The 16,424-nt window shown below is 40.3% G+C and overlaps 1 protein-coding gene across 6 annotated transcripts in view; it reads left to right on the forward strand.

The window, feature by feature from the left end:
* Nucleotides 1–16,424, forward strand: part of LOC128862008 (histone-lysine N-methyltransferase, H3 lysine-79 specific) — a 145,399-nt gene that overhangs the window by 95,937 nt on the left and 33,038 nt on the right. Inside the window, exons 3-7 of one of the 6 annotated variants that reach the window (XM_054100387.1) lie at nt 1,320–1,857; nt 3,035–4,455; nt 6,557–7,140; nt 11,096–11,271; nt 11,908–16,311. In XM_054100387.1, the coding sequence (XP_053956362.1) occupies nt 4,177–4,455; nt 6,557–7,140; nt 11,096–11,271; nt 11,908–16,311 (5,443 nt within the window). In that variant the 5' untranslated portion in view covers nt 1,320–1,857; nt 3,035–4,176. The remainder of the gene's footprint in view (nt 1–1,319; nt 1,858–3,034; nt 4,456–6,556; nt 7,141–11,095; nt 11,272–11,907; nt 16,312–16,424) is intronic. The other 5 variants (XM_054100398.1, XM_054100413.1, XM_054100404.1 and 2 more) reach the window with 5 other exon arrangements.

Below are 16,424 nucleotides of genomic sequence, written 5' to 3' on the forward strand. Positions count from 1 at the left end.
AAAACGAACAAATGCGTAAAATAGTACCGACAGAAAATATCAAACGAAGATTAAAGCAACTCACACCGACTGATCTAACTGTAAGATTTACAGTGTAATTACAAAAAACAAAAAAAAAAAAAAAAGAATTATAACAGATTCTTCTTACATTGGTAAAAGAACATAATAGATCCAAATTGTACAAAAATTACATATTGTTAATATATAACAGACTGTAATAAATAAAGGGGTGATATAAAAAAAAAAAAAAATAAAAAAAACATAAAATATATATATATTTTTAATTTAATTCATATAATATCCTGTTTTATCTTAATTTGTACAACATTGTATCTCTTTTTTTTAATTTTTCAAATTTAGAATATTTTAATTTTCAATTTGCATAAATTATTGTTTTATATTAATTTATACAAATTTTTATTTCGTTAGAATTTTTTAATTTTCAATTCACATAAAATATTTCATTGTTTCATCTGAAGTTACAACATTTATTATTGTTTTTTTATATTTTTTTTTTTAGTTTAGAAGTTTTTAGTTTTCAATTCATATAAAATATCGTGTTGTTTTATCTTAATTTATAATTTTTTTTATTTCTTTCTTGTCTTAATTAATAAAACATTTTATTTATATTTTCTATTTAATTTTCAAAATTTTCCTCACATCATTCTTCATATTTTTCTTTCTATTTTTCTTAATATTTATTAAAAATAAATATTTATATTAGAAAAATAATAATAATATTTATATTAAAAAAAAAACGTAAATTCCCTGTTTATCTGCATAATAACAAAATTAAGAATCACAGCTCTCTATATCTTAAATATAATAAGCACTAAATTCTCTTACTTATACATTTATTTACCTTTAGATTATATATAGTCACGTGCTGAAAACATATAAAATATACTTGTTACTATTTACGTATATGATGTTATTACTATTGAAATTTTTTTTTTTTAATTATAGGTAAACATGTATTTCAAGTATTTTGGGGAAAAAATTAAATTTATAAAAATTCTAACTTTCATCTGATTTTCCATAACCCTTTCATATGATTTATTGTAATTCATTTAAATTTTTTAAAACTATTTTTTTCTTATGTTGTATCCTTTTTCGCATTGCCTTATTATCTCCTCATAATATAATTGCGCTCTCATTTATTTGCGCTAGTACTCGCTCTTCATGGCTAAATATTTATTCATATTGATATTCACATATCGTATTCATACATGCAGCATTCATATTTATATTATATTTCCTATGAATTATTTTATGCCTTATTTATTTGTGTTTACCCTTTCTGTTTCTTTCTTTTACAGACTACTTTGCAATTACTCGTACTTCTCGTTGAAAAAAAACCAAACAAAAATAAAAACTATAGAGAACAAACAATTAATAAAATAACGTAAAATAAAACAGTTCGTTAACCAAAAAAAATTGTAACGCGCGTACATACGCAACCAAAAACACATATAAATTTATTGCGAAATGAACACTAATATAAAATAATAATAACAATTTGTTCGCGAAAAAATTATTTAATTTTTATGCTAAAAGAAAGATCGCAGAACTCTTTTTTCAAAACAAAAAAGATTAAAAAGAAAAAAAAAATACTCGCTCATGCGCATGCGCTCCTCCATATTCCACCAAAATCATTTTCGAAAATCGGTTTATTGAAACAATGCGTATCATATAAAAAAACAGACAACTGACCAACACTTGACTAACAGATAGCTGCATAGGTGTAAAGAAAACAAAGCAAATGGTAGAAAGGGAATTAAATGTGTTCGAGCGCAAGAAACTGCCACAATCGTTGTCACAAGCTTTGATGGATGTTTTCTAGAAAAAAAATCAAAGGTCTACAAGCACAGATTTCGATCTCTGCCTAAAAAATGAATAGTAGCCATGAATGAATATATGAATGAAATATGAATTGGTACCAGCTAACTGATCGTTACATGCTCTCATTTTAGCATTTCTGCTACAGAATGCCAAGCCATTATTCACGTATGCCTTCTATGTACTTTCAAGGCAAATCTTTCAAATAATAAGCATAACATTGTAATATCTCTGTGCTCTCTGCGTTTCATTCCGAAAATAAAGAATTATTACAATTGCATAGGCATACATAAAGAACAGTAAGCCAAGGGTTTTTTTTCATTATGGAGCACTGAAAGTAATACTTAAGTTCATTGAAACGTGACAGTTTCGGGCAGAGTACAAAATTCTCTTCACTGCGTAACTCATTCAAAGTAGTCGCAATATTGCAGTTTTGGATTAGTTTCATGCAATAAATGATATCTTTTATTAATTTTTAAGAATTTCAATGAAATATCATTCACAACCGATTGGTCACCGGCCAAGAAATTATGCGGCATATTTAATGATATTAAAACAACAACAACACTAACAATATTTGGTCGGTAATCGCTGTTAATGTACAATTTTAACTCTGCAGTATAAATTTCTTTAGAGAGCTGAGCGAATTTGCCCATCATCCACTAAGTTATGATAAACATTCGCAGTTACTTATCGACAGTAACTTATCTTGAGGAAAGCAGTTTGCATACTCCGACTAATGTATGTAATCGGATATTTATGTGTTATCTGCTTAGTTGAATCTGAAATCACGTTCATCCCTTAGGTGTTCAGTTTGAACTTGACAGTGAGAGTAACTTGAGATGCACTAAAATTGCACATTTCATTCGGCTGTTGTATAAAATTACAATTCTAGCTGTGCCAACACTTTGTTAAACATTTTGAAATAACGATTTTCATCACTCGAAATCTACGACTCCTTCCGCCATTCATCCACATCATCACCAGCGTCAGAGCGCTTACTTTCACTTACCTCAACTCACACAACAATCTAACTTACAGTACATAAAATGTGGTTGCTGTTGTTATTTCTCCGCAAAATTGTTTCTTTTATATTTAGTTAGATACAAAGATATTCGTGTCTTTGTTTATTTATTTATTTTTGTTTTCTTTGAAACGTTTAACCTGTTTTATTTTCTACTCTCGTAATCATTAGCAAGCGAAGCAGATTCTCAGTATCACCACCAATCACTCGTTTTCATAAATTATTAAATGACACCCACACACATACCTACATAATTGAGTTGAACATAAGACACCTAAATGAAAAAATTTAATAAAAATAAAAATATATATATCGAAGTAAAAGAAATAAAATATTAGGTTTAAAAAGTGTAATAAGTAAAAAGTTGGAAAAAAGTACAAATTACAACAATAAGTTCATCAAAAATCAGCACAACACCCACGAAAAACAAGCAGCACGCAGTAAAAGCAACAGTAAGCGCAGCCCACAGTACGAAAGTGGCAGAAAAGCATTTTGACATTGAGAGAGAGAGTGAGAGGAAGGAAAAGAGAGCGACAGAGAGAGAAAGATCGCGCGCCATTTCCACCAAACGCACAAAAGCGCTAAGCGTCGGCATACAATCAATCTACCTAACATCACTTCGTCTGGCTCGGAGCAAATTCTCCAATAAAATCCATGCGCATCCTGAAAATTGAATCCTCTGCGCGCTGTTAGGTGGTGAATCCGTGAAACAGCTTCAAAGCCTTGTGCGTTACTCGAAGCCAAAGTGCATACACCGAGCGATTGGTTTTGCGCTGACACTTTGGTAACTCTTATAACGTTACGTAACACTAATCGCCGGCAACGCCATTGTGTCGTTGGTGGTGTTGGTGGCGGTGTGTCGTCGGTATTGTTGTTGGTGGTGTTGGGTTTCGGTTGTCGTAGCCGGTGCAGTTGTCGGAAAGTCGCAAAATTATCATCATAGCTGAGTGGAGTAAAGTTTCAGGCACCGTCGACTGACACGCGCCAACCGCTGTACCAACGCACCCGTACGCCCACCCGCTCGTCCGCTCGCCTACACGCTCGCATCACTCACTCTCCGCACGCATCGCAACGCTGCATCATTACACACATCGTAGTCCTTAAAGCGAAACAACAAAGAACAACATCAAAAAAGCAAAAGCAAAAACAAAAATTTATTAAATCATAGCAACCACTGCCAATTGGCTGCCTGCTGCTTATTTGACTGATTGACTGACTGGCTGATTGGCCGGCTCGTTTGCTGAGCATATGTAAAATAGAACGGCGGTCGCCATTATCAACGTCAACATTGCAGCGCCAAATAGACACACAATATGGCAACACCACAAGTCAAAGATTTGGTGTTGCGTTCTCCTGCTGGCTCCTCTGAAGTGGTCACTTTCGCGTGGCCCCTACAAGTTGGCAGCGGTCAGGACAAACACGACAATGGCATCGATATTATCGACACGATCAAGTTCGTGTGCGAAGAATTGCCGAGCATCTCATCCGCATTCGAAGAGATTAATCTCCATCAAATTGACACTGCCTGCTACAAGACTATGACAAATCTTGTCGATCGATTCAACAAGGCTGTAGACAGTATTGTTGCATTGGTAAGTATTGCATACTTTCGATCTTAATTTTAAATTTTGTAAATCATATTCAAATACTGGCAAACTGCACATAAAGCCTGGTAAAATTTTAGGTCTTAAACATGCTCATAGCTCATATTAAGAAGAATAAGAAGAGACAATTTAGGCTGCCCGATTACTGTAGTGTATTGCAGGTATCAAAAACGTCCACAGTTATTCCGCTAGCTAGGCATAAATCAAAGCTGTAGTCTATTGAGAGTTCACTTAAAACTAATTGTGGGGCTACTTTATTGGTCTCAGCGGCATTGCAGAAAATTTTATGTCTAATAAACAGATAATACACTCTTCGATCAAAGATGGTATTCTTTAGCTGTCACTGAGCCTTAAGTCATACTATCAAATGCTGTTTGAACACCATGAAGCTTTCGAAGCTCATCCTGTCGCAATTTGCATTAGTGATGTGGTCTGCACTAAACACTGTCTGATGTAATACTCGTATACGAGGGTCGTGTGAAAAGTCCGTGCAAAGTCAGAGAGATGGCATTACTGGCGCGTATCGAAGTTATGTTTAGTTAGTTGCATCTCGGGGAAGATCGGTCTATTTATTTATGTTTGGGACTCATCTGAATTGAGGAAGTCGCTCACGCTTCAGCAGTTGTGGTCACAAAATGAATGGAAATAGGGTTCCAACTCATTCCACATCGCTCCTATTCTCCAAATTTGGCTCTCTCACATCTCTCTAACTACTATTTGTTCCCCAAGTTGGAGAAATGGCTTGTAGAAAACATATTTGGACAATCCTATTATTCGGAAGGGATCAACAAAGTAGAACAGAGTTGGACGAAGTGTAGAAGTCTAAAAGGAGACTATGTCGAAAACTAAAAAAGGTTTACCCCAAACTATTAAGTAGTTTTTACTTTTGCACAGACTTTTCACACAAATACGGTCAAACTCAACCTGTTTTCTAGTCCCAATTGTAGTTACTGTTTCGTAGACGACGAGGTAAAGATATTGGACAGGTAATGTTTCCCTAAAGAATATATTATATCGGAACCGTTCAAGATCTCCTTTCTTAGCTTCCAATTCTCTTTTATACGTTAACGAGTAGTGCTGCAACAGCCTATTCTTCGCTTTATGTTTAAGTGTGTGGATAGGCGCCTTATCATATCCTAACCCAACCTAAGTCCGCTCAGTTGTACCGCAATTACCATAGTAAAAATCTTCTAATAACAAAACTGATCACAACGTCGAGGAGACAGTATTAAACTTATTGTAAAACATTGAATGTTCTCTGCAAACTCTCAGCTAAGCAGTTTCAAAAGAAAGCTACTGTGTCCCGACAAAGCCATGCGTGGGGCCCAAACGAAGCACAATTGACTGCCAATCGGCCTATGGATCTGAGAACAATTCTGGGTTTAGCGAATCCTCTTTGCAACTCTTATATACTTCATAAAGACGGACTTGTACTGATCCATCGTCTTCAAAGAATGTCAGTCTCCATACAAATACATTTTTGAGCATATATCCGCGATCTGTAATCTAACAACAGAATCCCTGAAAGATACTCAGAACACGAAATTTATTGATACAAAGTAATGTCTTATTTCGTGGTCTTTTTACTGAAGGCTTTACTTCCCCTATTACTGGAGGTTCCAAAATACCAGCAACTTATGAATTACTACTTTACTGAAATAATCTGATCATAGCTTATGGATCTCTTCAGAAAAGTTTGAATCCAAAAGAAATCGTTGAGTGCATTCAAGTGGTCACGTGGTTGCTTTAAATTAAGCTCTAAGAGCACTTCTTTGTTTCCATTATTTAAATTAACAAAAAAAACCTCATCTGTTAAAGCTTGAATTGATAGTCCACCTTCCCTTAAACTTCACGTACAATGAAAGTGTCAGGTACAATGTACGCTGTTATATGCCTTGATTTCAATCAATAGAAAACTAATTTCGAGAAAATATCAGATAAATTTCAGTATTAGAATTTTTTGTGAGAAGTTCTTCCGCGACTGAGAATTTCATTTAATATCTATGACAAAATTCACAAAATTATAATAATAAAATGAATATTAATCTAAATATTTCTTTCTCTCCCTATCTCTCTATTCCTCCCTTAGGAAAAAGGAACTTCACTGCCCGCTGAGCGTCTGAATAAATTCGCTCATCCCAGCTTACTCAGACATATACTGCAATTAGTCTATAATGCTGCCGTACTCGATCCGGATAAACTCAACAATTACGAACCCTTCTCGCCCGAGGTCTATGGTGAAACATCATACGAACTCGTCCAACAGATGATCAAACATGTGAATGTCACAAACGATGATACATTCATTGATTTGGGTTCCGGCGTCGGTCAAGTCGTGTTACAAATGGCTGGCTCGTTTCCGCTTAAGGCATGCGTGGGCATCGAAAAGGCGGATACGCCGGCCCGTTATGCCGAACGTATGGATATGTATTTTCGGCAATTTATGGCGTGGTTCGGGAAACGTTATTGCGATTATAAATTAATTAAAGGCGATTTTTTAGTCGATGAACATCGTGAGAAAATTACTTCATCTTCGTTGGTTTTCGTAAATAACTTTGCATTCGGGCCGAATGTAGATCATCAGCTGAAGGAACGTTTCGCAGATTTGCGTGACGGTGCACGTATTGTATCGTCGAAATCATTTTGTCCGCTGAATTTTCGCATAACTGATAGGTAAGTGAAAGTGTTGCAATATATTTTTTTGGATGAAATAGAATTTCAGATTTTGATAAATAGAAACTCTCATGGTTTTAATAAGAATTTAAACCAAAGGTGAGTCGCTAAACGAATAGAAAATTATTCTTGGATTGCGTTTTTAGGTATAGAACAATTTCTAAAGTTGATTCGTTAATATTATCAATGTTGCGAAATTTGTTGTTTACTTTCAAAAATAGCTCTAAAACCGATTATGACACTAACTGTTACGATCCAACGCTGATCAAAAAAGCTGATCAAGTCTTTATAATCACAGTAAAGATTTATTTAATAGTTGCCGGCCACGCCATATAGCCATTTGTATTACAATCTCAAGAAGTAATGACAAATCGCGCTTCCTATGCTGTTGGCACAATTATCACTATTTTTTTCCTCGAATGAGTTTTATGATTATAAAACTTAATTTTATATGAGTACTTCCTATTGAACTCTTTTTATGGGCTTCAGTAGTGATCTGCTTCTGGGATCTCGATTGTTGTGGGAGCTTAACAAAACTCATCTGGGTCAGTTTGTTGATCAGTTATTGTCATCGATATGATCCAACCGTTGGCCCAAGAAATGAGCCTATTCGAAGTCGGGTTAATAGGACAATTTAATAGATGGTTAGTTTCATGCGGATCATATAACAGGTTGTGTAGGTCGAGGTCGATTTTGTGTCATAAAAACAAAACATCAGTTCATGGCTCATGAAAGCGCTGTCTGCTAGCTGGTCCTCAAAGCCCACTGCTACACGATTGCGTCTTCGAAAATCATAGTAAGAGATGCGTGAACTACCAGCAAAATCTATTACGCGGACGAGTTGTTTGATTTGTTGGTTGAAATGGCGGTTTGCCAAGGGCTAACATCCTCGCCTTCCGTAGGGCAGTTTTGAATTTTTAGCCAACAGCCAGTATAGCTGTCTGAATTTGTTTTTGATTTCATTTCGTTTGTTTTTTATATGTCGTTTCTAATTTAGTTTTTCATCTATGGTTATGCCAAGGTACTTTGCACTAGGAAGGATTTTTATTTCATGGTTTTTAATTGTTAGCCTAAGAAACACGGCTCTCTATTTGTATATTTATCTACTTGTTCCGTTGTATCGTTGTTGACTTCTATTCCCCATTTATCGAGCCATGATACAGTGTTATTTATTGTTTGTTGAAGAATGCCAGTAGCTTTTTTTCTATTTTATCTGATGCCATTAAAACCTTGTCATCCGCAAATGTGGCTATAATGCAATTTTTTGTTTTTGGGATCGGTATATCTGTTGTAAATATCAGGTACAATAGAGCCCCTAGGGCACTACGTTGAGGTAAACCTGCTGTCATTTGCATCATGCATGAGCATTCGTCTTCAAACTTAATAAAAAAATGTCGGTTTTCCAGGTAACTTTTGAGAATGGTGAAGTGATTCCGTGGTAATATTTCGCTTAGCTTATGCAGTAGTCCTTTATGCCACACCCTGTCAAAAGCTTTTCCAATATCCAGGTAGACAGCTATACACACACATACATAATTGGCGCGTACACCCTTTTTTGGTTGTTTGGCCAAGCTCCTCCTCCTATTTGTGGTGTGCGTCTTGATGTTGTTCCATAAATGGAGGGACCTAAAGTTTCAAGCCGAACTGCAGATATTTTTTATGAGGAGCCTTTTCATTTCAGAAATACACTCGAAGATTTGCCATTGCCTGCCGAGGGGCGACCGCTATTAGAAAAAACTTTTTCTTAATTTTTGATCTTTCATCGAGATTCGAACCGACGTTCTCTCTCTGAATTCCGAATGGTAGTCACGCACCAACCCATTCAGCCACGGCGGCCAGACAGCTATACAGAACCTTTTATTATCCATATCATTTAGTATTTTGGTTATAATTCTGTGGGCTTGTTGCACAGTTGAATGCTGTCGTCTAAATCCAAATTGATGGTTTGGTATTATATTTTTTTTAATCAGATTTTGTCTAATCTGGCAAAAATTTTTTTCAAACACTTTTGAAAGATTACACATTGATTAACTATAGCAGTATATGTTGGATAAACCAGAAGCCAGTTATTACCGCCGTGGGTTTGCAGGTATCCCCACGTTTCATATACGCCAATGTTGGGTCATAACGTTTGGTTGACTTTACAGGTTGTGCGATCCCTCCATCTGCAATTCGCAATTCGTAGATATTTTGAGGAGATTGTATTCTTGATTGCATCCAGTGGGGTAAATACCGATTCTGCCAGAATTATTTTTTCATAGTGATTTAAGACAGATTACTAATTGGTTAATCAATCCAAGGAGAGTCGCGTTACTTGAACGATCCTAATTCCACTCATCGCGGCTGCTTCTAGAAATATTTGTCCCTTGTGTATATAGAATTCCTTTCATATCAATCAGAACTTCTAAAACTCTGAGCACGCAGAAGTGAATTTTGAGCCAGTTCAAACTTTCTTATACAGTCTGTCTAATAGAAGCGTGACCGTCATAACTTGAAACTAGGAACCATTTTCCCACTTAGATTCTCACAAACGGCATTATACGGACTTATAATATTTATAATACGCAATGCATTCAATGAAATGTATAGTCACCACCATTAGCTGTAATAGCTTCACATCTTTGAGTCATACTTTGTGTTGACTTCTGCCCCAGTTGTAGAGCTCCAAATCAGCTGAATTTGCTTTTTTTTTGTTTTTTGTGGATGGAGGTTTAAAAGGAGTAATGCATCATTAGAGCTGCCGTCGCAGGAATGGTTTGTCCGGAGAGTAAAAAACTCCCCCCCGTTTGCACCCGTTTAACCGGAAACATAATTCGCCCTGATACCTGCTTGAACGTCCATAAATTTGAGTTTTTGTTTGAATATTGCCCAACCATTTTGAATAAGGTTGGCATCAGGCGACTGTGAAAGCCAATCCAACATTTCAATCCCATTTGCTGTTTCCACTCGACACACCTTCGGCTTCGATACTTGGGATCGTAAAATCCAAAGTTAGCTAGTTCTTCCAAACATATTCGCAGCTGACGGCAACAATGGTTTTTGGTAAATGACTTTGATGAATAAAAACAGCATTCAAATTGGCGGTAAACATAACTAAACGACCAAATTCATTTTTGGGGAGGTAGTCCCAAACATGACCCTAACTGGATACTTATGGTACCTGTTCGTTGAAGTTGTCGATTATTAAAAGTGTACCTGCATAGACGTATGCAACTATTCGCCGGAAAGGGAGTTTAATCCGTGAATATTACGTTTGCCTAGTTCCATTCGGAATTTGCCGACGCCTGTGCAAGTCTACAATGTGTGATAATGACAGCAGCCGTTTTTTTCAATGTGCTTCAGAATTTGTGGTCTTCTGCATGTAAACATCTTGGAATCGTGTTTTTGGCTACATTAACACCACTTCACTGCTTCAACGATACGCAACGATAAGTTCGAATTTGTCAATCAAATCAATGATCTTCTGATCTTGCTTTGGAAATTTGTATTTTTTTTAGCCTTTTTCGGGGAAGTCGTCAAGGTTTTTGACTTCGGTATATCGTTGTACCCAATTCTTTATGAACGTCTTCGAGTTCTTCAGATACAATTTTTTGATGCAGATGCACTTGAAATTTTTGGACTTTTAGTGTGTAAAGTACATAGGAACACTGCCTCAAATCGTTTTTCATACGCGGAACTCATTTTGTAAAAACAGGGTATGCTTACTTTCTAAATTTCTCAGTAGTAAGTAACAAATTTGTTAGTTTTCTGAGAACTCTAGTTTTATATTTTGTCAGCTATACCCAGAACTGTCCTCGATATTGTGATAAAAAAGTTTGAAATTTGGATGAAAATATGCCGAACTTTTATAAAGTTTGCGAAAAGTTTGAAAGTTTGCATTATATAGCTTTTGTTGTAATGTTTATGTTTACATACTTTTTAAATAATATTTTTTTTCCTATTTTCTCGTTCACAGAAATCTCAGCGACATCGGCACAATAATGCATGTCAGCGAAATACCACCACTCAAGGGTTCGGTCTCGTGGACTTGCAAACCAGTATCGTATTATTTGCATACGATTGATCGTACGATATTGGAGCGTTATTTTCAACGCTTGAAAACTCAAAAAGGTGCTGAAAACGATCATGTCGGTAAGTACAAAAAAGTCGAAACAAAAGCGACAAATTTTACAGTATAGCTGGCTGGCTGCCACTACTTCAGTCAACGATTGTGGGGGACAAAATTAAAAAAAAAAAAAAAAAAAAAAAAAGAGATGAAATGCAAAATTTGGAATTAAAAGATGAGATTCTTTAATGGGCAAAGAAACTTATGGCCAAAAAAAAATGTAGATACAGAGGAATGAAAACTTCGCATTATTCGAATTATTGATGGTCCACCGGTTTGAGCTGCGTTTAAAAACAAAAAACAAATTTTACCACTAAAAAACAAAAAAAAAAAAAGTACACAATGCAAGCCACCGAGAAAATCCTACACAGTCACCACACAAAAAAAGAAAAAACAAAACAAGGAATCAAATTCAATTCAGTACAAAATCATTAAAGGCATCCGCTCATTTTTATTTAGTTTCTTCCAGCATTTTCCTGAGATTTTTTAATTTACTAAATTTTTGTATTATCTCTATGTAATCCTAAAAACGAAATCACCCTTTGATGTCGTGTACCGGTTTTGTATAAAATATCATAGGCGCTTTCTTCAGCTATCAACTGGTTCCTAATAAATACTTTGCTAATGAAGTGTCCATTTTTTGCTTGGTTCTTTTCTTACAGGCTCCACACGTACCACACGCGATCGTGCCAAACGGGAGGCTAATAATCACGCACTCAACAATCACCATCATCACCACCACCACAATAACCATAACAACAGCAATAGCAACAACAACGCACACTCAAATTCCACACACTCGAACTCCTCCGCTGCCAACTCGTCATCCTCGAACTCCTCCAGCAATAATAATAACACGCAACGTACCAATTCGCCTGCAGCGCATGTCAACAACAACCATCAGTCAACATCAACGACAACAACGACGATGACGACAACGTCGACAACGACAGCGTCCAAGTCCACTAGAAATCAGCAGCAACGCGAACAACAGCAAGCTCAATCTCAAGCGCAACGGAACAACATGGACGTGGATACGTCTACGGAGAGCGATGGCGAAGCGGCGAATGGCAGTACAACTGGCGGCACCGCCAATGGTCCGACCACACGCAAAATCTGGTCTGACTGGTGCAGCAGCTCGAAGGGCAAGTCGTCGCAGTCCGATGATGAGGAGAACAATAATAATTTTAGTAGCGCTACCACAACGACAGCGCGAAATGCACGCACTGTCACTCAGAAGAAGCGCAAGAAGCTTACGCGGAAGGCGGCGATTGCCAGCAAGAGCGCTGCTGCTGCGGCGGCACAGCGTGAAGCAGCTGCTGCTGCACGTGAGGCGGCGGCACAGGCTGCCGCCGTCGCAGCCGCCGCAGCGAATAGCAAAGATTCCTCCTCGAAAGAGGATGCTGGCGCTGGCAGTGGTGGTGGCGGTATACGCGGTCGGAAGGGTCGTATGAAGAAGGGGGCACGCGGTCGCAAATCGTTGAAGATCGCCGGTCTGGATGTGCTGCACAAGCAAACGCTGTTGAGCACGTCACACGAGGTGCTAAGCAAGAAATTGCCAGCCGCACCGGGCTGCGTTGATCAACAGCTGACTTCGCTGCTGACGCGAAATATGTCACACGCAGAATTGGAAATACCAGAGGCGCCGCAGGATACGCCGTATGCGTTGCAAATTTTATTGGACGTCTTCCGCACGCAATACATGGCAATGATCGAACAGATGAGGGCAAAAGCGTTCGTGCCGAATATTAAGCGTCAGATACAACTGGAGCAGGAGCGCAAACAACGCATTAAGAATCGCGCAAGCCAGCTGGACAAGCAGATTAAAGTGCTAATCGATGATAGCGTGATGTTGCTGAAGGCGCGCATGAATGAGCTGGGAATCAATGTGACCTCACCGAATGATTTGATCACTAAGGCAAAAGAGATCGTAGGTCGACACAAGGAATTGCAGGGAATTGCCAAGAAGATACAATCACAGGTTACTGCTTGTGAGCTGGAACAGAAACGTCTTTTGAAGAAGCACCTGCAACACCTGCCGGAATATCAAAAAACCTGCGGCACTAATGGGCGAACCAAGCTGGAGTTGCCTAGTGGCAGTGGGAATGAACTGAGCGAAACCGCTGCGCACGAGCTGGTGCTGAAAGAGATCGCCAACACGTTAGCGCAACGCAAGAAGTTGTATGCTCAGGTGTCGAGTATTGAAAAGGAAGCCGCACTTTTAGAGAAAGCCGCCGAAGAGCGCCGCACTGCAGCGGCTTTGCTTGCACAGGGCACCAACATGACACTGGCAAATGCATCGACCGCAGCAAGTGGTGCGCCGGCTATGCTGCCTGCTACGCTGATACCAGCAAACATGATTGGCGTGGCACAACCGCTGCAACTGACGACGATGATGGCAGCAAATGCCGCAACCACTGCTTGCTCTGTATCGAATAGCGCGCCTTCTACGCCCAGCAAGTCGGCGGGACATTCGGCTTCCAAGGGCACGCGTCGCAGTCGCGATCATCGTACGCGCTCGCAGGAGTGGCCCGATGTTCCGGATGTTGGCAAAATCGAAGAGAGTAATCCCGAGGTGCTGGCACAAAAGATACTGGAGACAGGACGCCAGATTGAGGCGGGTAAATTTTCAGCGACTACTGGCACAAGTAGTACGTACAATAATGCTGTGGTTGGTGCTGGCGCTGTTGGCGGCAAGCAACTGTTGCCGCTGCAAGCAACACAAATGCACCACCATCACCACAACAATAACAATTTGGCGCAATATCATGAGGATGCCGTAACGGCGACTCCATCTAAGAAAAAGCATTTACCATCGGTGTCCATATATGTGGCCGATAGTAATTTGATGCCAGCACCCATAGCGGCAGGTAAACAGCAGCAGCAGTCCCCTTCCGCAACTGGTAACGGTTTGCGTGGCACTGCTGGCCTTCTGCCAAAATGTGAGCTGCCCGGCGTAGCGCGAAAATCCGCAATGTCTGCTGCAGCGGGCGGCAGCATACAGGAATCACCCAAAGTGGCTAACTTCGAGGATCGTCTTAAGAGCATCATCACCTCAGCGCTGAATGAGGACCAAGAGCATCGCAAAGCGGCCGCGCATCAATTGCCAGCAGCCCACATGCATGATTTGAGTGTGCACGTGTCACCACAGTCGACAGCTGCACAACAGCCAGGCTCACTTCAGTCGTCGCCTGCGCCGAAGCGTAGCAAGCATTCGGCATCAGCTGCTGCAGCGGCTGCTATGAACAACATGAACCAGCAGCAGCAGCAGCAGCAACATCCGCATCAACAAATGCAAATACATCATCAGCAGCATCCACACCACAACCATTTGCCGTCGCTACCACCACAACCGTTGCCACCAAACAATCTGAGTAACCTCATCACCGTTGCCACTCAGGGGCCAACACATTTGAATGCTACCACGACCATATCACCGATCACCCCACCACCGTCCGCAGGTAATAGCCAATATGGCAGCGGCGGTGTAGGGGCCAGCAAATATGGCGGCGGCAAGCAACAGTCTTCCGCTGCTGCAGGCGGCCAGAAAGGCAGCGCTGCAAAATATCAGCAACAGCAGCACAATGTACACCTACAGCAGCAGCAACAACAACACTTAGCACACTTGCAGCAACATCAACAGCAGCAACACGCACACTTCGGCCCATCTGCGACCGCTGGCAACTCAGCAGCCGACTTGGCCTTCCATCATCGCCGTCGCAGTTCAGTGAGCGCGGCAAGTTTTGAGCAATATGCTGCTCAGCAGCAGCAACAACAACAGCAAGTAATGATGATGGCCGCCGCAGCAGCTGCTGCTGGTGGTGCGCCACCTCAACATCATTCTGGTGTCAATCATCAACATCTAATGCCGCAACTCGAATTCAAAGCGCCCACCGTCACCGCGGAAAATCTCGTATTGAATACATCGCAACGTTCAAATAGTCGCGAACAACTCGTCGAGGAAGTGGTCGTCGCACCACGCTCCAGTTCGGCCAACTCGGATTCGGCTATTATGTATTACCCACCGACGCGCGATCGCCTTATGTCATTAGAGCGCAGCAATAGCCGCGAATCTGCGGTCTCACAACCTCTGCCACCACATCAGAGCAGTTGCGGCAGCGGCGGTAGTCAACAATCGTTGCTACAACCCAGTCGTCCAAGCTCAAACTCATCACAACCAGATTACACACAGGTATCTCCAGCAAAAATGGCACTGCGTCGCCATCTTTCGCAAGAGAAACTCAATCAGCAAATGCCGCCTGCTGGTGCAGCTGCTGGTTTGCCACTCTCAACGAAAACCATTGGTGATCTGGTGAATGGTGAAATTGAGCGCACGCTAGAAATATCGCATCAGAGCATCATTAATGCGGCGGTAAATATGAGCACTGTAGGTGCGCCGCCCAGTACAGGTGGTAGCACCGGTGGTGTCAACGCCAACAATTATATGGACCGCGTTACGCACGAACGTTTGCTGATCAATCCGAACGCGCAACGTCCCGAACGTGTGCACGTGCGTGTTTTCGATGAGCAAACACCACTAACACATGTGCAAGGCAGCGCCACAGACGTCTCGCCGCGCACTATGGGTAATAGCAGTGGTCGCAAGTCGCCGCCTCCAACACAAGCCACACATAATTTAGTTACGCTGGCACATGTCGCCTATAATCATAAGACAGCGACTGGTAGTGCAGCAGCAACATCATCGGCTGGTGGCCGCGCCAACAACAGTAACTACAATGTTGCGCGTGACATGCAGAATCCATCGCTTTATCAGCAAATGACTATGGGTGGGGTTGGTGGCAATAATAGGGAGACGACTGCCCGTCATGCTGCTAGCGGTAATGCTACTGGTGCCGGTAGCGGTTTACGTGGTCGCGACTATCAGCCGGTTAGCTTGCCACGCGCCGAAATGAAAGGCTGCATCGAAGCGTATTTCAACGAGGAGCAACATCATCAGCAACAGATCCAGCACCATAACCAGCAATCGCACTCTCATAAGTCAAGCGCTAAGGAACGTAATAATGGGAGAGGAAATCGTTTGAATGGTAGCAATCCGCCGTTGGAAGGTGAGTGAAGAGGATATAGAGAGAGAGAGAGAGAGAGAGAGAGAGAGAGAGAGAGAGAGAGAGAGAGAGAGAGAGAGAGAGAGAGAGAGAGAGAGAGAGAGAGAGAGAGAAGG

Source organism: Anastrepha ludens, chromosome 2, assembly GCF_028408465.1.
Source record: "Anastrepha ludens isolate Willacy chromosome 2, idAnaLude1.1, whole genome shotgun sequence".
NCBI lineage: Eukaryota > Metazoa > Arthropoda > Insecta > Diptera > Tephritidae > Anastrepha > Anastrepha ludens.